The following is a 23,610-nucleotide window of genomic DNA, read 5'->3' as shown; positions in this document are numbered from 1 at the left end:
TGCCCTAGCTGACTTGGATAGAGCATCAACCTGCGGACTTAAGGGTCCCAGGTTCGATTCTGATCAAGGGCACATGCCTAGGTTGTGGGCTGGATCCCCAACAGGCGGTGTGCAGAAAGCAGCCAATCAATGATTCCTTGTCATCATTGATGTTTCTATCTCTCTCTCCCTCTCCCTTCCTCTCTGAAATCAATAAAAATATGTTTAAAAAAAAAAAAAAGAAGCTATGGGCATGAGTCTATAGGAACTGAGCAGGGTGTTGAGAACAGGACACTACACATCACTCATTCAGAGTCATCAGGAGTTGAAGCGGGTTCGACGGCACATAATACACACTCTGTACAAATACTTCCTGTTAAAATTTTTAAGTAAATAGGATTGACAGATAGTTTTAAGATTAATAACTTATTTCAAAAATAAAAACAAAATAAAAAGATTACTAATTTATTAATACTTATCTACCTAACATAAATATAATTATTTTATCAAATAGTTAGTGTGACAGGTTAGAGCAATATGTTAAGGAACCTACCATAAGGATAATCAAAAAGGAAGTTTAGAACACCTTTGAAATAATATGAAAAACAGCTCCTCTCATAAATCATAAACAGCCCTGGCAGGCATGCTCAGTGGTTAGAGCATTGGCCTGCATAGCACAGGGTCTTGGGTTCAATTTCCAGTTAAGGGCATGTACCTGGGTTGCAGGTTCAACCGCTGCCCTCAATCGGGGCACATGCTGGAGGCAACCAGCCCATGTGTCTCTCTTACATTGATGTTTTTCTCCCTCTTTCCTCTCCCTCTCTCTCTCTTCCCTTCCCCTACCCTTCCACTCTCTTTAAAAATCAATGAAAAAAATACTCTCACTAGTTGGGTGAGGATTAAAAATAAATAAGTACATCATCATCATCGTAATAATAAACAATTTATATCACAAACTGTAAGGTAAGATTTAGTTCTAAATGGCAAGAAAATATAGCATTGAAAACAAACAGATTAAAAATGAGGATATTGATATACTAGAATTCCAAAGATCAAATGCATTTTATCACCAATCCTATATAATAAAACCCTAATATGCAAATTGACCGAATGGCAGAACAACTGGTTGCTATGATGCACACTGACCACCAGGGAGCTGGAGCTGTCCCCTAGTGGTCAGCGTGTTCCCACAGGGGGAACGCTGCTCAGCCAGAAGCCGGGGTCCAGGCAGCGCTAAGGAGCCGAGCAGGCGGGCAGTAAGGAGCGAGGGGTCCTGGACTTCGAGAGCCCCAGACTGCCAGGGGGTGCAGGCCAGGCTGAGGGACAACCGCCCCCTACCCCTGCTGAGTGCACAATTTTCATGCACCAGGCCTCTAGTTTGATAAATAAAGTGAATCTTTCTATAATTCAAGTATGGTTTACGACAGGCCCCTTGGATATAAACCAAGGAAATTAGTTACAAAAGAACTCAAAGGAACTCATCATAATATTATGAGTTAATTATTATTCTCTAAGTTTAAAGCCTTTTACATTCAGCAGAGCATTTCAAATAGTTTTTCAAGGTTCTTATTAGGTCTTATTACTACTGCATTTACAATTTTTTAAAGGCATGTAAAAGGCTTAAATTTTCAATACACATCTGGCAAAACACACTTTAGTGGTAGTACTTACTAAAATATCATAATATTTGTTTTTAAGAATATCTTACCTTCTGGTGTTGGTTTGTCTTGAGGAAGATCTGGCATATTTTCATCCAAAAGATCTGCTAAGGATTGAGAATTTGCCAGCAGCTTCTGATAAGACATAGCAAATTCCTCATACTGTTTATGTCTATCTTCACTTAGCTCCCCTTTAGAATGTAGAATACGCCTATTAAAAAAAATTAAAACTGATAATCCCATCAAAATACATATGATCATGTAATGTTCCATATATCACACAAGTTTATTACCACAGTATTCTTTGACAACATATTTTTATTACTTAATATTTTCAAGATATATCTAAAAACTAAAATATGTATACAATTCAACTAAGGAATTACATTTTAATACTGGTTCTTCAAAGAATGAGTATGATTAACAATTATGCCTGCAAACATAAAATATAACAATATGCCACTAAATAAAAATTATTTAATCTTATTACAACCATACTCCCCTCAGAAACACAGTTAATCAAAAATACTTAAAACAACTCCTGACATAACCTAAGTGAGTTTGTTTTCAAAAGCAGGTTATAGAAAGAACCAATATCTTTAAACATTCGCAACTATTTGAATCAACATTATCTTTTGAAAAAAGCACTTATCTTCCACATAGCCAATTCTTAATTTACTGGTTATTTATTCCATGTAACAAATATTAATGGAAAAATCTACTTAACCAAGACCAGGTCACCTCTAGGAGCAGAGGACACAACTTCTCTTCCACTCTGCAAAGTTTACTAATAAGCCACCCTTAATTAGAAATGCAAAACTACTGAAAATTTTCAAAATATATAAAGTGAAATAAAAATCTTACTATATCAGTATAGATGGTTGAGATGTCTATAACTGGATCTAGTTTTTTTAATTAATTAAATATTTATGTAGTAGTGTAACATTTGAAATTTATAAATCTAAATGCAAATATGACAGATTTCACAAAGTAAATTATAAATTATAAAGTGATTTTCAAAAGCAATATCTATGAAGTTGTTTTAGCTCCTTGTCATTTGAGTTTTCCTATGAACAAGGAAGAAAATGCTTTAGAACATTTTTTGTGGTTATCATCTTAAAAGTTACAAAAAATAAAGTAGAAAGACCATGCCTACATTTATTCACTTCTGCTTATTTGAAACAATTTCCAGACTTCTCCATCTTACTCCATTTCTACCCACTTTTGTGTAAATGTTATAACATTCCAAATAACACTTTCTATTTTAAGAATATCGGTTCCTATTACAAGCACAAGATAGATCAATGTATATATATATTAGTTACTATTCATTAACTCCAATTTTTTTTCAAAATATAGCCTATTAGGATCTAAAATGAGAAATTGTCAATCATTTTCTTATGATTTAAATATACATTAAACCTTATAATTGTATGGACAGATTAGTAAAATGTCTAATAGTTAATCCATAATAATCCAGGCTAAAAATCATTCCTCTTAAAAATACTGTCATGAGGAGAAACCAACATGGCGGCATAGGTAAACACCTGAAATTGCTGACTCGCACAACCACTTCAAAACTACAACTAAAAGACAAAACGGACATCACCCAGAACCACAGGAAGGCTGACTGAGTGGGAAATTCTACAACTAGAAGGAAAGAGAAAAGCACACTGAGACTTAGAGGAGGTGCAGAAGTAAAGTGCAGAGGTACGGAGGCGCACATGGAAAGGGCTGGCAACTGGAAGCACGGCTGTCTTTTTCAATCGGGAGGGAGACACAAGCTCCCGACTGCTCTGAACTCCATTTCCGGGCAAGTCTCTGGGGACCCAGACTCACACGGGGAGAAACTGGACTGTCTGGTATCGGCGGAACTCGAGGGCAGCTTTCTCTCAGAGGTGCTCGCAGCGATGACTGTGGGACACTGAGACCCGGGGCCTCTTAGGGCAGGGCTGAGGATCAGCCATAGCTGTTTGCTCCGCCCTGTATATCCCCTGATACCCCACCCCACCCAAGATGTGTGCAGAGGCATTTGCATATGAATGGCCTGGCCCTTTGCAATCTACAGTTACCTAAAAAACTGCAGCTGGATCAGAGACACCCAGAACATCCAAAAGAAGGCCCAAGGCCCCACAGCAGCTTGCAATGCTTCACAGCTGGGCCTCATATGAGCACCTCCAAACCACAAACAAAGAAGAGGAATCCGCAGATCTCTCCATAGCTCCTGCTGGGTAGCCTCAGGCAGAGGCTAAATTAGCACCTCCTTAGAGATCCAAAAGCCAGTGTACCCAGTGGTCAGAGTGGGACCATCCAGATTATAACTCCTCAGATCCATAAGGGACACACTCAGGGGGCAGACTCAGTGAGCACCAAAGCCCCACTGAAGCAAGTCTTGCCCCAGAAGGGTGTCTCTAGCACAGAAGTCCTCCCACTGCAGACACAGCTGATTCTCACAGCCCACTGGCCTGGAGGTCAATTCCTCCCAGTGATACCAACTACAATCAAGGCTTAACTACAACAAGACTGTGCACAAAGCCCACAAAGGGGTGCACCAACAGTGTCCACCTCAGGTAATTGGGGAGGCTGAGCCACTGGGCCCTATAGGACACCTAGCACAGAAAGCTACTCTATCAACACAGGAAAGCAGTCAAAATGCGGAGACAAAAGAAACAGGTCACAAATGACAGAAATGGAAGAAAGCAAACGACTGGATATAGAGTTCAAGGCCACGTTTATAAGGTTTTTCAAGAATCTTCTAGAAACCGCCGATAAATTTAGTGAGACCCTCAAGAAATCTAGTGAGATCCTCAATGATATAAAAAAGGACCAACTAGAAATTAAGCATACACTGACTTTTGTTTGGATATCATTTGGTAAGTACTGAGTGGCTAATGTATTTACTAGACACTTTAAAAACAAGTACAGGCACTAAACACAGATGAAGATAACTACTAAGGAAGATGTGAAAAATACAGTATTAAGAGGTGGAAAGAAAATGATTCTGTCACTTGCTAAGTTACACTGGGCAAGCTCTTTAATCCTTATATCTGATTTATCACATTCAAAATAGAGGTATTTCTTTCAAGGGTACTGTGATCATTTAAGATCATAACATCAATGTAAAACAGTATTTTCCTGAGGGGGGGTGGGGGTGAGCCAGAGTCCACTGTTGAAAAGACAAGAACCTCAATGCCAATATTATTCTGATCTTCTATTACTCAAATTAAAAAGGGAAAAAATCTTGACAAGAAAACAAAAAATCCATTTTAGCTTTGACCTATGGAGTCATGCAAAATAACACAGAAGACATGGCTAAAATCTTGAAAAAGTAATCATGAAGCAGACCCAAAAAAACTACTAGAGGCCGGGTGGTATGCCCAGTGGTTGAACATCAACCCATGTACCAAGAGGTCTCCAGTTCAATTCCTGGTCAGAGCACATGTCCAGGTTGCAGGCACAATCCCCAATGGGGGACGTGCAGGAGGCAGCCAATCGATGTTGATGTTTCTTTCCTCAATTTTCTATCTCTCTCTCTCTCTCTCCCTTCCTCTCTCTCTGAAATCAATAAAAACATATTTAAAAAATTAAACTACTAGGTTTTACTTTTCATCTCCTTTAGCACACCGTCAAATTTTCACAAGAATAACTTAAATTTCATGAGTATTAACTTACATTTTCTTTTGGTTTCATTTCAGAATTTGTTTTTTATATAATCTTGTGTGAAAAGAAACTAGAGCACTGTTAGGCATATACTCAATCAAATTTCAGAGAAGTGAGGAAAGATAGAAACATCAATGATGAGAGAGAATCATTGATCAGCTGCTTCCTGCACCCCCCACACTGGGGAACATGCCCGCAATCCGGGCACGTGCCCTGACTTGGAGTGGAACTGTGACCTCCTGGTTCATGGGTCAATGTTCAACCACTGAGCACGCTGGCTGGGCATATATGTACTAGAGCCCCAGTCCACAACATTCATGCACTGTGTGGGGGAGGGGGTCCCTCAGCCCGGCCTATGCCCTCTCGCAGTCCTGGACCCCTAGCTGGACATCCCACAAGGGGTCATTAGCGCTGCCACAGAGGCGGGAGCTCCCGCCATCGCCTCTGCACTCGCCAGCTGTGAGCCTGGCTTCTGGCTGAGTGGCGCTCCCTCTGTGGGAGCACACTGACCACCAGGGGGCAGCTCGTGCATTAAGTGTCTGCCGCCTGGTGGTCACTTGCATATTAGGGTTTTATTATAGAGGATTTTTAAATTCTCACCTGAGGACACATTTTTATTGATTTGAGAGAGAGGAATGGGGGGGATGGAGGGCAGAGAGAGAGAGACATTGATTGATCGATTGCCTCCTGGCCACATCCCAAACAGGGATGGAGCCCACAACCTGGGCATGTACCTTGACCAGGAATCAAGCCAGCCACCTTTTGGTATATGAGACAATGCTCCAACAGAGCCACACCAGTCAGGACAATCAAATATTTTTAAACAACTATGTCAAAGTCACTGAATCAGAATCTGAGAATATCTACAAGGAGGTAACAATTTTAGAGCAGTTACAAAATTGTTAAAGCCCCTGAGTCTAATAAAGCACAATGACATAACATCTTAATAGTGCTTAAATATTACACAGCTTATCCAACAATCTACCTGTAAAAGGTAAGGTACAACTTACTTGGAAGGAAAGTGAAAGGTAACACTATTTAATTTAAGGTTAATGTGTTTTTAAGTTTCAGCATTAGTAATGTCTCTTTAATTTTCATTAATAATAAAAATAAAAAAAACCTCCTGAATTTATTAACAATTGAGGAAAAGCCTACATTCTACCTACATTTCTTTTTTTAATAAACTTTAATGCAAATCACTTACTGCTGCTGAACTCTGTTTGCAATTATGAAGGTTGTAATTCACCAGTAATGAATAGAGAAACTTGTCACCATTCCCATCAATTGGGGGGGGGGGGGGGGGCGGGGGGGGAGGGGCGGAGAATTAAAACACTTCAAAATTATTCAGGCAAAAATTCTGACATTTCACTATACTGCAAGAAACAATTCTGTTACACAATTAAGTTATACTAAGTCATATTACTTCTATGAGAATAATACCTCAAAGTACAAAGTATATCTCAAGTATAGAGCATTGAATATAATACAAAGCAAAATCTACCAATAAGTAAAGCTATTAACTCTAAATTGGCAAATATTACTAGATGATGTTTTTAAATGTATAAATATTATACTCTCCAGATCAATCATTTAACCAAAATGTATTTTTAAAAATAGTTTTAAGTACAAAAAGCTTATAAACTTAAAGTTAATAGAATTCACCCAACCCTAGGGTCAGCTGTATCACTTGCTAAATCCCTTAGGGGCTTAGAAACAGAACTAGCTATCTAATACCTATGGTATCAGCCCAGATAACATGAGAAAAGAACAATCAAGACGTGAGTCTCATTCAGTTACTGTATGGCTTTCAATCATTCATTAATGTCTTTAAGAAAATATCAGAGGTGTTTTTACTCTATTTTTTTAATTGGTTGAACAAATATTTAAGTATAGACTTTAATTAGTATAGACTAAGACTTCACAACCTAAGAATAGTGCCATCTCCCAAGCTAATTAAAATGACAAAGCGCACTTGGGATTTATAGACTGAAAACCATATATTTGATTTTTTTAAACCATCATTATCAGACATTGAATAAAGGCTTAAAATAATTTAATTGTATATGAGTCTAAAATATCCATTTAGATTTCTAGCATTATCATGCTTAAGAGAAACCATACTGGGGAAAACTACTGCCCATAATTTATTCCCATGATGTAGAAAAACCTCAAAACACCTACTAGATAATGATTAGGAGGGAGAAAATGTTGGAAACTGGTCATTTTAACAGTATACTGTAACATGCCCTCTTAGAAGTAAGGAGACTAACATTAGACCATGTAGGGACTCTGCACTAATCCATTCTTCATGTCTTTGCTCAGTCAGGTATTTAAATCACTTTACGAGAGACTGCTCAAAGTGAAGATATCCTAAAGCATGTGTTATTTATTAAGCCAAATGCCAATTATTTTCCATATTGTGATTAAGATTTTCATATCCCCCAAACTATTACATCTAAGTGGACAATCTCCCATTACAAAATGACTATTATACTGCTAAGATCAATTTACACTAAATAAATAACCTCCTCTAACAGATTAATGGTCCTGTATTTAAATGTGTGAAAGTTTCTGGAGAAAAGCCACAAAACTGTGCTCTTTAACACTATATCCTTCTGTACAACATTTCCATGGTGACTTGAATAATGAAAAAACAGGTCTGCTTATCAAGCTGCAAGTGACCAGTAGGTAAGTACACTTAACAATACATATATAATCAATGTTCAAAATTATCATTAGGTTAAAATGCTATGCCAAAAACATCTAAATAAAGTTTGCAAGAGGTAAGTCTGAAATCAGGTTTAAAAAATTCTTTCATTAGCTCAAGGTGAAGAAATGGTTTGGCAACAGTTCATTTAAGAAAGTAGGCTTTAGCCCAGCCAATGGTTGAGCATTGCATGAACCTGAAGGTCACAGTTCGACTCCAAGTCAGGGCACCTGCCTGGGTTTCCAGCTAGATCCCCAGTAGGGGGCATGCAAGAGGCAGCCGATCAATGATTCTCTCTCACCACTGATGTCTCTCTCTCTCTCTCTCTCTCTCTTTCTCCCTCTCCCTTCCCCTCTGAAATCAATAAAAATATATTTAAAAAATAAAAAGAAAGTAGGCTTTAGGTGTATATAAGCCTAACAACAAGTCCAAAGAATGACAAGGCAGCTATAAAACTAATGGAATTGTAGGTCCTATGCATCCAAAAGAAAAGTCCTAAGAACAGTGAAGTATGTGAAAATCATGGAGCAAACTGAAGGAACCAGAGGTATTTAGCCTAAAGAAGATGAAAGGGAAACATCTGAGCAATCTGCAAAAACAAGGTGGGACAAAAGTTGGTTTACAGTTGTACATATGGAAAATACAATAATTAATAAATGATAATACAAGAATAAAGTCTGTCTCGCATACTCACAACTTTATACCTACTTTTGCCCCATCCTGTATTTGAGATAGTATGAGTAATATCTGAATAAGAAGCCTGTGCTTCTCAAACTATCTATGGTAAAGGAATAATTTTTTTCCAGTCCTTACAGACACTTACAAAATACAGTTAACAATATCAAGACAATGGAAAATTGCTATTAAAATGTCTAAATGCTTGGCCTCAGTTTCTGTACTTAAGTCACTGTGAACAGGTAAACAGGTCATGGCCCTTGTTTGAGTAGCTTTATTCCGTCTGTACTAGAAAAAAAGTAGTAAGTTAAAGGGAACCATTTCATGGGGAGTTAAATTTCAGCTTGAATTCCTAGCAAATACATGTGTCCAATACTGGAATGGCTCAGAGCACTAATCTCTTTGGAGTGGTTTTTAGACAGAAAAATTTGTGTCATATAACCTGTAAAATGGATTGCTACACTGGAAGGGTGATTAGGTTAAGTCATTGTAGAATCTCTCTAGCCTCTATGCTTCTGAGAGGCCAATCAAAAGCAAACACATACATAAAATCCTTAAAGTAGCCAATAAAAAATAACTAAAGCATACTTAGAAAATCAGTTGTGATGTATTAGGTAAAATATGTGAAAAGGAAAAAGACAGAAAAATGACAAAACACTATGTAAACCATAATTAAGAAGCCTTAAATATGCGAGATTTATTAATAAAGGACCACTGTTTTCCTTTTTAACTCATTACTGACTATGTAAATACATTCTGGTTGCCCCTTCAAAGTTTAAAACAGTCCTCACTACTCAAACCACAAAACAAGGATTTTTTAATTTTAATTTTAAGAAACATTGAGGAACACCACTGCCATCTTAAATTCTCACCTCTGAGTAACCATCAACCACCAAAAGGTTTACCCACATAGCCTCTGCACCTATCTTGATCCTGACCTAACTGTATTATTGGCATGAACAACAGTATTAGTCTTCTCTTCTGGTTAAATCATTCACTTTCTAGTGGTAACTACTTACACTACTTACACTGCAGTTGAGAGTCTGTCCTTCCCAACTGCAGTCTTAAGGAAATAGAAACATGTACTCCCCATATTACTTCATGATCAATAGCAATTTCACACTTTCAACCATAAACTTTAAACAGTTGCAAAGTATTCAGCCAAACACTATTGCTATTGCCTCCAAATCCGCCCTCTTAAGAAACTGACCTACTGGCCACCAATTACTACTATCAACTTCTAGTTTGTTGAGGGCTCTTAGGTACAGATGTTACATAGTAGTCTATAATATCTTGTAAGAACAAAGGTGGCACCTAAATCAGGTGTCTTCACTAATTACCATATGCACATACATCATTTCTCTAGAATTATAAACGGATATCCTTAGAAGACTTCTATAAATGCAACTCACATTGCTGTATTTTAAATTTTTTTCATAGTGAATTTGGTACACTATTTTCGAAATTTCTGATCTAAAATACCACCGATAATGAAAAAACCATTTTTTAAAAAAGAGCAAGTACCAATAATGATATCAATAAATTAAAATACAAAACAATGAGAGCAAAGCTGTTATAGAGTGGGAATAATTAAACACACAGAAAAAGAATAGCAGGTAAGTTAAAATGATAGAAACGAAAAGAAAATGTATCCCTCAACAGTGAGTTTTTAAATCACAAGAAGAAAACAAATCCAAAGTAAAAATCACCATACGCTTGCCAGCTTTCTTTTAAAAATCAGACTCAAAATCTATGAATAGACTCACATTTAACATGAGTATTTATATTGTTACACTTTGAAATTTTCCTGGAATGTTAAGAAATCACCTGCAATGAGCCCTTTTCCACAAGTTCTTTCAGAGGCATGAAGACTTTAAACATTTTTAAGTATGAGCTCCAAAATAAATTCTCAATTCTGAGAAACATTTGAAAATCACCTGTTTTGTCTCTCAGTATTCTGTAGCTCCCTGTGGTCCCTTTTCAGATGTTTGGTCAAAGATGTAAAGTATTCTTTTAAAAGATTCTGGAAAGGTTGTTGTTTCTCTGGACTAATTATCTCACTAGGAGGAAAAGTCAAATTAAACTTCTCTGCAGCACTCTTTACTTTCCTTGGTATAAGTCCAGCAATATCATCTCCACAATGTCGACAAAAACTAATCACCACAGAAACATGAGTATGTGATTCCCGATCAGCATTAATAATATTTTTAAGCTGTTCATAGATTAAAGAAAGACCTTCTTTGTCAGTGAAAATCCCAACTATTGTCAATTCTGCAATAAAACGTAAATCAGTTCTTAATTTGGTAATGTTAGGTGTTTTCTCTTCTTTCCTTGCTTCAAAATGTTTTTTCCAAACCTGCAGAAGTGATGGAGCAAAGTCGACATAGCGCTGGTGAAACAAAGAGCATAAGTGCACAGCACAATTCACATCAGATATTTTTAGCTTTGCTTCCACAATAGAAGCTACAGCTTCTGCAATGTATTTGCTTAAATTTAGGCCATTAAAATCATGGGACAAGGAGTCTCTCTGTTGTTCCGTAATAGTTTTTAGTTTTTTGACAAAAGCCGTATTTTTCTTCAAACTTGAGTCTAGTCGGCTAAAGAAATTTTCCTCTGGTCGGTTGTCTGGAGCATTTTGGTTTTTGCCACGAAGTTCCTTTCTTAACTGATGTCGTTCCCAGGCTTCCTGATGAAGCTGAAGAGATTCCTCTTTCTCTCTATATAAAAAAAAGCAAACAAGTAAAATACCCTGTTTACTTCAAAGCATCACTGCCAAAACCCATAAAGGTGAAAGTCAATGAAAAAGTAATCACATAAGCATCACAATCTTATAAGAACAAAAAATGTAAAAGGCCCTTTCATTACTTTTAAAGACATTTTATTAATGGCTTAAGATAATAAGAACTCTGTACTGATAATACTATATATGGTAGAGGAGATGTTTCAAATAACTAAATTAAAAATCATTCTGCCAACTGGTAAGCTAAGTGGATAAAGCACTTTTATTTGGCATTTATACCTCAATAAAGCTGAAAAAAATAAACAAAACAGATAAAACACACGATGCTTAATATGAAAAATCCTTATATAAGAAAAGCATAGTATGCAAATTGTCCCCTCGACAGGGAAGTCATCCAGGAGTTGGACCAGGGGGTGGGGCTGGCCAGGGGAAGGGAGGGAGGCCCAGCCGGCAGCCACTAGGAACCCTACCAGTGCACAAAATTCGTGCATTGGGCCTCTAGTATATAATAAAAGGCTAATATGCAAATTGTCCCCTCGGGAGTTCAACTGCTTGCTGATGTGTGCTGACCACCACGGAATGAAGGCAGGCCCCGGCCGGCAGCTGGCAGCCAGGGTAAGGAAGGCCGCAATCAGCCCTGATCACAGGCCAGGCCTAGGGAGCCTACCTGTGCACACATTTTGTGCACCAGTCTCTAGTATAAAATAATATGCTTGGGAAGGATAAAAAACCTAAAACTGCCCTGGCTAGTGTTTCTCAGTGGTTGGAGCATTGGTCTGTGCACCAAAGAGTCTCAGGTTCAATTCCCAGTCAAGGATACATACCTGGATTGCAGGTTCTCAATTCCCAGCCCCAGTTGGGGCATGTGCAGGAGGCAACCAATCGATGTGTCTCTCATCACATCAATGTCTGCCTCTCTGTCTGTCTCTCCTCTCTCTGTCTGTCTCTTCTCCCTTTTACCCCCTCCCTCCCTTCCACTATCTGTGGAAAAAATATCCTTGGGTGAGAATTAACAACAAAAAAAGAAAATACATTAAAAATGTTTTGAGACATTAAGTACCATTTTTCCATACTTAAGCATTAACCAAACCTTTAATTAAGTACCTTGTACATTGGGTCTTAAAATTCAAGTGTAACTTTAAAAATTTGGAAAGGAACCAGAAGAAAACTGTATGGTAAAAGCCCTACAAACTCAGTTTATCCTAAAAAGAATAGTTAAAAACAAATCTACCTATATTTCTACTAAAAAGATGAAACATGTTTAAATTGCAGAAATAGCAAAATAGCTTGGGCAGGAGTGGGAGAATGGGGATAATCTGACTTTGAGGTTTCTAAGATACCAAAATACGTAACTTTTAAATACTTATTCCTTAAAAAGTAGATTTTCATCTTCCTGAGATAAGTATTCTTGAGCTACCCTGTAGTTCTGATTTTTTTTCCCACTACAAGCCACAATATGTTAACAAAAGTTTCATCCATCACTGGGAACAGGGATATGTGAGCACTTCTTGGAAGTCTCCCAGTCACACACAAACACAGGATTAATAATGAGTATACTTTAAGAAACTATAACTTGAGCAGGAGTGCAGCATATATTTGCATTAAGTAACTGAATTTTCATCAATATTAAAAATATTTTAAGATATATAATGAAATAATGTACAGGTAAAATAATGTGATCTTAAAAAAAATAAAATAAAAATAATGTGATCTTTTAAAATACTCCAGGGGAGCCCTAGCCAGTGGGCCAAGTGGTTAGAGCACCGGCCCTTGAATCCAAGGGTCGCAGGTTCAGTTCTGGTCAAGGCAGGTCAAGGCCAGTCAAGGGCACATATTTGGGTTGCAGGTTCCCCACCCTGGTTGGAGCATGTGTGGGAGACAACCTATTGATGTGGCTTTCTCACATCAATGTTTCTCCTCTCTCCCCCTTTCTCCTCTCTTCCACTCTCTCTAAAGTCAATGGGAAAAATATCCTCCAGAGAGGATTAACAAACAAACATACATAATTGTTGGTGCTGCACAGATCGGGGTGGCAGGGAGGGAGTATTGGTTCATTATTCCATACTATTTTTGCATATGGTTGAATTTTTCCAAAAACAAAGTTGGGTTTTTGGTTGTTGTTTTAAACTCTTTGTATTTGAGGAGAGAGGGAGCAAAAGTTACAGTGAAACTAAATACCTTTGTGAATTTTTAAAGAAAAGGAAAATATAAAATAAGCAAGAAGCCCTACTGGTGTGGCTCTGGTTGAACATGGACCCATGAACCAGGAAGTTAGGGCACATGCCCAACTTGTGGGCTCAATCCCCAGTAGGTGGCATGCAGGAGACAGCTTATTGATGATTCTCTCTCATCATTAATGATTTCTATCTCCCGCTCCCTCTCCCTTCCTTCCTCTCTCTGAAAACAATAAAAAAAATATATTTTTAAGGAATTTGTTTAAGAAAAAAAAAAAAAGGCAAGAAACTCTCAAGAATCATGGTTCTGAATATTCCAAACCTAGAATACATTACTACTGCCTTCCAGACTTAAGGGTCAATTCCTCATTAAAAATAGAAGTACTGCCCTGGCAAGTGAGGCTCAGTTGACTGGCCACAGTCCCATGCACTGAAAGGTTGCCGGTTTGATTCCTGATCGGGACACATGCTCAGGTTGTGGGCTACATCCCAGGTAGGGGGCATGCAGGAGGCAGACAATCAATGCTCTCACCTCGATATTTCTCTCTCCCTCTCCCTATTTCTATTTAAAAAAATAGAAATACGGTACTAAAGAACTTTTGTAAGAAAGTAGATGGCTGAGTTACTCCAGAGATCCATAACAACTTGTTTGCAAACAGCTATATATGTAAAGAGAAGAGCTCCTGCCATTCAATAACTGTCATTTACACTACATCCTAGTAGTCTTCCTATGAAGACTACCTCATTTTTCACTATTTACTATATTATTTGCATAGATTTACAAGGTTAAAAATAAATTTAGATAAAGGTAAGAATGGGTGGCATTATATAATTATACTTAAGGACAAAGGTTCAAATCACAGTGCACCACTGTTTACTATGACCTCTGGCAAGTTACTTAACCTCTTTAACTTATATTAATCTGTAATATGAGGATCAGAAAACTTCATTAAAACTGTCTTAAGTATATGTACTGATACACTTCCTAGTGCCTAGCACATAGTAAGAACTCAACAAATAGCAACCATTAAGAACTAAAGATTTTTCAACTTAAAAAGAGAATATACCATAAAAAAAATTTTAAGCTTTTTTAAAAAAACAAATTAAGATTACCCTCTATCTCAAAAAATATATAAAGATTACTACTACTTAATTCAAAGAATTAAAGCACAATAAGCATGCCTCTAGTCAGTGAAACTAACAGAATATACAAGATATTCCCAACTCTTAAAGAACTGCACCCCAAGTTTTATTTCAAATCATCACTGTTTTTCCAAAGGTTTCCACCTTCCTATTTCTCACATCAATCATTAAAATAATGTTCTTACTTCAACTGGGCAGCTTCTTCTTCTTGCTGTCGTTTTGCCTGCTCTTCCTGCTTCTTTCTCTCTTCCTCTTCATGTTTCTTTTTTTCTTCTTCCTCTTTTTTCTTTAATTCCTCTTCTGCCTTTACCTTTTCTTCTTCTTTTTTCTTGCGTTCCTTGTCTTCTTTTTTTCTTTTATCTTCTTCCAGTTTCTTCTTTTTATCTTCAGGGACCTTAATAACCTCTTTCTTGGCAGGGAGCTTGATCTCGTCTTTTGGTTTCTCCCTGCTGCTCACTGGCCGCCTTTCACCACAATCTTTTTCCTTGTTGTTTAGCAAAGATTCTTTTTCTTCCATACTTGCCGGCTTTTTACGCTCAGCTGGCATTATGTTACCCAGGACAATCTGTAAGAGTAAAAGAATGCAGTGACTTTTTTTAGCAATATGACACTATTGTTTTAAGCAGAACATATTAATGCAATTTGGCAATTGTGAGAGATTAAATAAATGCATGCAAAATGAATACTATTTGTGTGATAAAATAATTTATTGGTCACTTTCCACATTTTATCATTATTATGCCTATGTCTAAGTACTTTTTTATTAACAAAAAACTCAAACAGAAACAAAAGTAGAGAACATAAGGAGCTTCTATATACTCAGCACCCTAATTCAATCATTATCAACTGCAAAATAATATCATTTAATCATTAATATTTTAGTAATGTATCAGACATTTTGAATCAGTATTAACCCCAACATTTCACATCCTTTAAAAGACGCTAATGACACTATTTCACGTAATATTCAATAGAATTTAAATTGGAGCATGAGTTCTTGTCCCCTACAAATCAACTGACAAAACAGAAGACATACAAATGTTATCTCATTCTTCTAACCTTATGAAACTTTCAAATTCAAAAACTGTCAACTATCTCAAATTAGACTAGACTTTTAACCTCTCCATTAATAGTCAAACTCATTTCTAAAACTAAATATCTCTAACTTAGAATATAATTTTTATGGACATTGCTCCATGTTTTAACTCCTAAATCATGTGAAAGTTGTATGAGAAAATCAAAGCATTTTCTGTTTAACTTCCTAGTTCTTTATTTAAAAATTAGACTTACACAGTATTCTTAAATATTTTCAAATATAGGTTTTAAATTAAAGCAATAAAAACTAGATTATCAAACAAAACATTTGCAACAAGTATTTTATTACTTATTAACACACACAGCATTTATTTCAGCACTCTAATAAATTATCAGAGAAAGAAAACCTAGGCCAGCAGAAGCACTTGAGTAATTTTTGAAGGCACATGTCATTCTGTACCTTTTCTGTCACCTCTTCCTTCCCCTTTTTCTCTTTTATTCTCTTACTTTCCTCCATGTTAATCCTATTTAAGCAATCATTGCAATATGAAAGAGCATAACTTATACATGTGGCAAGACCGTGTTAACATTTATATTATCTGGAAAGTATAGTTATCAATTCTTATACTGCTTCAATTATATACCCATCTTTAATGTGAAAATATTATGCCCTAAAGCAAGCAAACTTTCAAAGGAGAATACTAATAGCTACCACTCACTGGTCCATAGTAAACATACACTTTATCTCATTTAATACTAAAATCTTTATGAGGTGGGTATTATTTTCCCTATTTTATAAATGCGTAAACTGAGACTTGACCAAGTAACCTGACCAAGGCCCCTATAGCTGGTGACAGAGATGGAATCTGATGAACCCATACTCTTAACTGAAGTTATTAACTTTAAGAGTACTAAATGATGAGTTGGAAGACTTCATGATAGATATTAAGAAAAATCACAGAATTATGTATCTCAGAGTAGAAAGAGTCCCTGATAATGGTTAAGCTGTTTTTACATTATGTTTTTAAATTTTGGTAGAGTCTACCTTAAAAGTTCCGGGACAAGTTAATTCTTAAGGTACCAATACAATCTTATTTATGATATTCATCAATATGCATAAAAAATGTTTACAAAGAATATGTATTTTGATATTAAGCATCAACAAACCACATTTCAGCAATACAAGGAATAAAATTAATAAATTTACAATTTATGACTTATTTTTTAAGATAAAATTGATACCAAATACTCTTAAAACATTAAAAAATTCACTTGAAATCTGACAAATTCATACAGGATAAAGGATTATCATTTATTAGCTCAACAAAATCTCCCAAATGTTCATGACTCTTTACAGTTTTCATTTTTGTAATGAAATTTTAAGTGCCTACTACACCAAACTGTAATAAGCACTCATAAGTTAGATACTGTTCTAGAGTATACTAAAACAGATTCTAAACAAGACCCTTAAGTTTTCGTACTGGTATCTTCTTTGAATCATTTTATCCTTTTATTACAAACATATACTCCAAGTATATACTTGGAACTAAATTTCAGTGAACAAAAAAGTATGACAAAAATCTAAAGGTTCATGTAAAAGTAGCAATGCAACATGTAAAAAAAAATAACATAGGCTTTGAAGACAGGAAAACTTTAAGTGTGCATCCCAACTCTGCAACCTGGAAACTGAGCAACAACTTCTGAGTCTATTTATCAATAAAATGGGGATATTGCTACCTTTCTTACAGAGCTCTTAAACTTCTAACATAAAGGACGCATTAATAAATATTTATATTCTCTCACACAGAATACTAAAGTTCACTATCATATGAGAGATTTTTTGAGTTAGGACTACTAGATTTTCATTTATTTCAGTTCTCAATTTTTACATTGAGGTGGCAACAGAAGAGTGACATGCCCAAGATTACACAACTAGTTTGCTGGCTGGGTCAAGCCTCACTGTCCAGTGCTCTTTTGCACTATATACCCTGACTGAGATTTAAAAAGCCAAAAAAATAAAGATACAAACGACATAATGTAGATCAGTGTGTATTTATATTATGCCAATTAAAAAGATTAAACTGAGCATTAAATTAGTTAATGAAATGCTAAACTTCTTTTAAATTATTTTAATAAATCCATGTTCAATAAAGAGCCAAATATTTTATCTAGTGTTTCAAAAACTATTTCAAGTAAAAACTAGAACTTTAAATAAATTCTATCTCAAAATAACAGATAAAAATTAGCAATCTTTTAATTAGAATATAATTAGCTCTTACAAGTTACTTTACTGAATACAATTACATTCATACGGTCCTTAAAAGGAACCCATACTTTTAAAACCACCTTTTTAGCTCCCAAAATAGTGTCTTGGCCCTTGGGCTTTATGTTTCATTTGGTTTCCTAAATATATTCTCAACTTCCAAAAGAAAGTAAAACTACTTCACTAGGAAAGCAGGTACCATCGCAGTGTCCTGGGGGACAGAGTGCAGAGAAGGGGTGTTTGCCTTTTAAAAACACTCCTTTGCAAACTCTGTATGAAATCACAATCAGACTGCTCTGAAAATACTCCAGAGTAAGAGAATGCTGTTTACCTTTTAATTCCATGTTATTCAAATGTTCTAAGGGTGGCACCGCAAAGGGGCTTTATTTACCCGTCTTTGAATGTCAAGCCCATCCTTAGCATAAAAGACTCAAAGTTTCTACAAATGTTACCGGTGTTCAAAAACGGTTCTCGCGATGAGCTGTACAATTTCTATCAACACCTACAGACTATGATAAAAGAGAAGGGTGAGTTCCACTTCGGTCTGAAGCATCACTCCGCACAAGTCCTAACACAGAAAGAGCTGAAGGTGCGGTCCAGCGTGTGCCCCCGAGCCCATCAGCTGGCTCTGCTTGGCCAAGCTGGGATCCTCTGCTCCTTCCACTGTCCTAACGAGAGGACCAGGGGCCCGGGGGTGAAGGCAAAGGGAAGACTCGCCGGCTCACCAGGCTAAAAAGCAGCAAGCCAGGTCATCTATGCCCACCATTCCCAAACACACCGACCCCCGGGCCCCAAACACGCATCTCCCACTAGCCCGTTCTCGCTCGGTCCCTACACCGACCACGCTCCCCGCCACTGGCTCCCTTCCTGTGGGGACCCGCGGTCACCTTCGAGTACCATCAGAGCCCCAACCCTAACTGCACACCCCACACTCTCACCCCGAAGACCGAAACTCTCCGGCTGGTCTCCCTACTCCACATCCTCCCACACAAGCACCCTCCCCACTTCCTCGCCCTCGCCTCCCTCCCGCTCCTAAGGAGCTTTCCCCAACCTCCCCTCGCTCCACTCCACACCCCCAAACACCTTCACCCAGACACAGCAAGCTCCCTGCCTCCAGCCGCGAGGCCCAGCCCCCGCATGTGGGGCAGGCGCCCCTCATGCCTGCCCCGGGCCAGGGGCTCCCGCATTGGTGGGAGCCTCCGAGAAAGAGGTCTGAGGAGGACGACGCTGGACCCGCGGTCCGTCTCCTGCTTGCCGCCCCCGGAGCGCTGGGCTGAGGAGTCGGCTCTTGGGTACCACAGGGAGTAGGAGTCCAGGCCGGTGCTCCTCAGACCCACTTCTCCCCGGTCGTTGGAGCGGAGGGGAAGGGGGTTCTCCGGACTCACCTCGAGCCTGTTGTCAACATTAGCCCCGGGTTTCCCAGCACTAACTCCAGCTCGGGCTCTCCCCTCCCTTCCCCCCACCTATCTCGCAGTCGAGGGCCCGCCTTCCCTCAGCTCCCCCTCCTCCCTCCGCCCGCCGGCCCTCCCGCCCGCCCGCCCGCCACTCACCAGCGCGGACAGGCTGAGAGTGGGGGCGGGGCGGAGAGAGGCGGAAAGGAAGAAGCTCTCCTCTAAATTGCCAGATCGAACACAGTTCGGATCGCCCATCCGCCAGCATACCGACGCCCTTAGCTTAGCGACGAGGTGGTATATAGCGAGCAAAGGCTCAGATAAGAGCCACACACTTAGTGGCTCGTTCGAATTGTCCACTTGATGAGAGGAGAAAATTTTTTTAGGCAGGCAATCAATAGGACAGCCACAACCAGCACCTCGAGCCAGGGCCCCAGCTGAGGGGAGGAGTGTTCCGAGGGCCGGAGGCAGGAAGTGGATTGGTCGCCAGGAAAGGGAAGGCGCCTGCATTGGAGATGCGCAAGCGCAGGCCTATGGGAGAGGGGAGAGGGGAGAGGGAGGGGAAGCGAGAATGGGCGGGGCGGGGCTAACAGGAGGTAAGTAAGGGCGTGGAACAGTAGGAGAATTACGGAGCGCCGTGAAGGACAAGTTTGGCCACGTGATTCTCGTGGGAGTTTCCTGGAGTTAACACAAGGAAGAGATCTAAGAAGGGAAAGTTTGGTTGTACTAATTCGAGGAATGAGGGTGAAGATTTAGGAAATTGGAAACTGGAGAAGCTAAAGAATATAGCTGGTGAGGAAGGTAGGAGTTGGTTAGGAATGGGTCTAGATTTACGAGTGACCTGGAGAAAGTACGAAAGTCCCGTGGGGAAATTTACAGGAGTAGTGGTAGGTGTTCGACATAGAAACACCTCAGCGTAAAGAATCAAGGCTTTTTCCATACAGGTTTTTTTTTTTTTAAATATACTTTTATTGATTTCAGAGAGGAAGGCCGGTAAAGAGAGAGAGAGAGAAACATTAATGATGAGAGAGAATTATTGATTAGCTGCCTCCTGCAAGCCCCACACTGGGGATGAGTCTGCAACCTGGTATGTGCCCTGACCGGGAATAGAGCCGAGACCTTCTGGACCTTCTGGTTCATAGGTTCACGCTGAACCAATGAACCACTCCGGCTGGGCTTCATACAGGCTTTAGAAAGTACTAGGTTTTAGCAAACAAATTTTAAAAATTACAAATGGAGTGATTTCCCTTGCTTAATTGAATTAATTCATTCGTGTGTCGTTACTTCCAAATGTGAACCCAAGTCGACTCTTTAAAATAGGTGTGGTTTGGCTCAGTGGATAGAGTGTCAGCCTTCAGACAGAAGTGTCCTGGGTTCGATTCCGGTCAAGGGCATGTACCTTGGTTGAGGGCATATCTCCAGTGGTGGGTGTGCAGGAGGCGGCTGATCGATGTTTCTCTCTCATCGATGTTTCTAATTCTCTGTCCCTCCCCCTTCCTCTCTGCAAAAAATCAATAAAATATATTTTTTAAAAAAATAAAAATAGCCGAAACCGGTTTGGCTCAGTGGATAGAGCGTCGGCCTGCGGACTGTAAGGTCCCAGGTTCGATTCCGGTCAAGGGCATGTACCTGGGTTGCGCACATCCACAGTGGGGGGTGTGCAGGAGGCAGCTGATCGATGTTTCTCTCTCATCAATGTTTCTAACTCTCTCTCCCTTTCTCTCTGTAAGAAATCAATAAAATATATTTAAAAAATAAAATAAAATAGGTATCATTTTATCCACACAACTTACTCCCTCTTAAATCACTAAATTTGTGCACCTGGCCTCCGATTTTAATTGAAACAGTGCTAAATTCTGCCAACGTGATCTGACTAGTTGTTCGTACCGTCGGTCAGCTTTGGCTAGTCAGGAGCCGAAGAAACAAAGGTGCAAAACTGGTCATGATTCTTTTTTGTTCGTTTGTTTAAAGCAGTGGTTCTCAACCTGTGGGTCGCGACCCCTTTGGCAGTCGAACGACCCTTTCACAGGGGTCACCTAAGACCATCCTGCATATCAGATATTTACATTATGATTCATAACAGTAGCAACATTACAGTTATGAAATAGCAACGAAAATAATTCTATGGTTGGGTCACAACATGAGGAACTGTATTTAAAGGGCCTGAAGGTTGACAACCACTGGACTATATGGTCCCCTGCTGGATGTCTGTTGTAACATAACTAATTCTAGCTGTGTTTTTAAAGCCAGTGTCAAGTTTAGCTAATTTAAGCTAGGTTAAACTACCTGTTTTTTCATATATTTTTTTAATTTCAGAGAGGAAGGAAGAGGGAGAGGGAGATAGAAACGTCAGTGATGAGAGAGAATCACTGATCGGCTGAATCCAACACGCCCTACACTGGGGATCAAGCCCGCAACCCCAGGCATGTGCCCTGACCGGGAATTGAACCGTGACCTTCTTGGTTCATAGGTCATTGTTCAACCACTGAGCCACGCCAGCCGGGCCTACCTGTTTTTCCAAGCAGCCGCCTCTTCATGTAATATCTCTGGTGGAAATTTTTCAACAACTTGACCTCTGTCTCTTAACAGTTTCTGAAATGAATGTGCTGAGCTATATCCATTCAATAAGAAATCTAAGTGTAATCCTGGTTTGCGTTGCTCAGTGGTTAGAGTGTCGACCTGTGAACCAGAGTCTCTGATTAGATTCCTGGTGAGGGCACATACCTGAGTTGCAGATTTGATCTCTCGGTGCACCTATGGGAGGCAAACCGATCAATGTGTCTCTCTCACATTGATGTTTCTCTCTCTCCCTCTCCTCTCTACCTTCCACTCTCTAAAAAGCAATGGAATAAATATCCTCACTCCTCGGGTGAGGATAAAAAAAAAAAAGAAATCTAAGTGTTGAGGGTGCATTAAAACAAATGTAAATGTTATGTATATGAAACATAGGAGTACTAGCTATCAAACCATATTGAAATTTCTCATGGAATTGTAAGATTGAAAATCAGTTTACTAACACCAGCTTCTATTAATTTCACCAAAAGAGAAGTAAGGCATTGTAGGGTTAATTTTTTTAAATAAGCAAATTAAAAAGTTAAATGGCCCTGGCTGGAGAGCTCAGTTGATTAGAGCATGGTCCCCATATGCCAAGGTTGAGGATTTGATCCCCGATATAAGAATCAACCAATGAATACATAAATAAGTGTAACAACAAATTGATGTTTCTCTCTCCTTTCTTCTTTCTCTGAATCAATAAATAAAAATGTTTAAATAGGTTATTTCTTAAAGATTAAAAAATAAGGTAAAAGGTTAAACAGAATAAATGCTGCAAAGAAAATAAACAGGGAAATATGGAGAGGAATAGGCAAGAAAAGAATGTGGCTATTGCAGGGTGATCAGGAAAGTCCTCTTTATTGGTGCAAAATTTTATAAAACCTGAAGATTTAGGAGGTCCCAGTTATCCAACTACAGATATCCAATTGGTAGTTGGAAATCAGAGGAGAATTTTGGCCTAGAGATGACATCAGAGCATCATCAACATAGCTAGTATTTAAAGCCGTAAGAAAGAAAGATCGCCCAAACAGTGTGGCTCAGTAGCTGAGTGTCAACCTATGAACCAGGAGGTTCCAGTTGGATTCCTGGGCTTCAATGTTTAGTATAACATCCCATGTCTCAAAATTGATGTTTCTTTTTTGTTAAATGGATGTATTGGGTGGCATCTATATATATAAAAGCCTAAGCGACCAAACTACTGGTCGACTGGTCGCTATCATGCGCACTGACCACCAGGGGGCAGACACTCAACACAGGAGATTCCCACTGGTTGTCAGTGTGCTCCCACAGCCAAGCTCCTGCAGCCGGCCAACCTCCCATGGTCCCTTCCCCCTGCCCACCGCCCTGATCAGCCCCAATCGGGACTGGGCGAGATGGCCCTGATCACTGGCCAGGCTGAGGGACCCCATCTGTGCAAAAATTCGTGCACCTGATCTCTAGTATATAGATAAAGCTTTAAAAAAAGGAAAAAGTATTCTCAGCTATTATTCTATATAATAAAACCCTAATATGCAAACCGACCAAATGGCAGAATGACCAGTGGAACGACCAGTCACTATGATGTGCACTGACCACTGATACAGGCATGTGTAGGATTAGACCACCAGGGGGCAGACGTTCAATGCAGGAGCT

General features: G+C 38.9%; 1 protein-coding gene across 9 annotated transcripts in view; it reads right to left on the bottom strand.

Annotated features, from left to right (window-relative positions):
- The window catches only part of UPF2 (UPF2 regulator of nonsense mediated mRNA decay), a 124,358-nt gene extending 104,814 nt beyond the window's left edge, over positions 1 to 19,544 (bottom strand). For 2 of the 9 annotated variants that reach the window (XM_059711451.1, XM_059711403.1), the window contains exons 1-4: positions 16,232 to 16,500; positions 14,922 to 15,301; positions 10,617 to 11,396; positions 1,688 to 1,848 (exon numbers count right to left, since the gene is read on the bottom strand). In XM_059711451.1, the coding sequence (XP_059567434.1) occupies positions 1,688 to 1,848; positions 10,617 to 11,396; positions 14,922 to 15,301; positions 16,232 to 16,288 (1,378 nt within the window). In that variant the 5' untranslated portion in view covers positions 16,289 to 16,500. Of the gene's footprint in view, positions 1 to 1,687; positions 1,849 to 10,616; positions 11,397 to 14,921; positions 15,302 to 16,231; positions 16,508 to 18,365; positions 18,954 to 19,419 lie in introns of those variants that run through there. The other 7 variants (XM_059711393.1, XM_059711471.1, XM_059711433.1 and 4 more) reach the window with 6 other exon arrangements.
- Between the last annotated feature and the right edge of the window lie 4,066 nt (positions 19,545 to 23,610).

The sequence above is a fragment of the Myotis daubentonii genome, chromosome 1 (genome assembly GCF_963259705.1).
Source record: "Myotis daubentonii chromosome 1, mMyoDau2.1, whole genome shotgun sequence".
NCBI classification, from domain to species: domain Eukaryota; kingdom Metazoa; phylum Chordata; class Mammalia; order Chiroptera; family Vespertilionidae; genus Myotis; species Myotis daubentonii.
The sequence above is the reverse complement of the archived record's forward strand: the minus strand, read 5'-3'. Positions and strand labels throughout refer to the sequence as shown.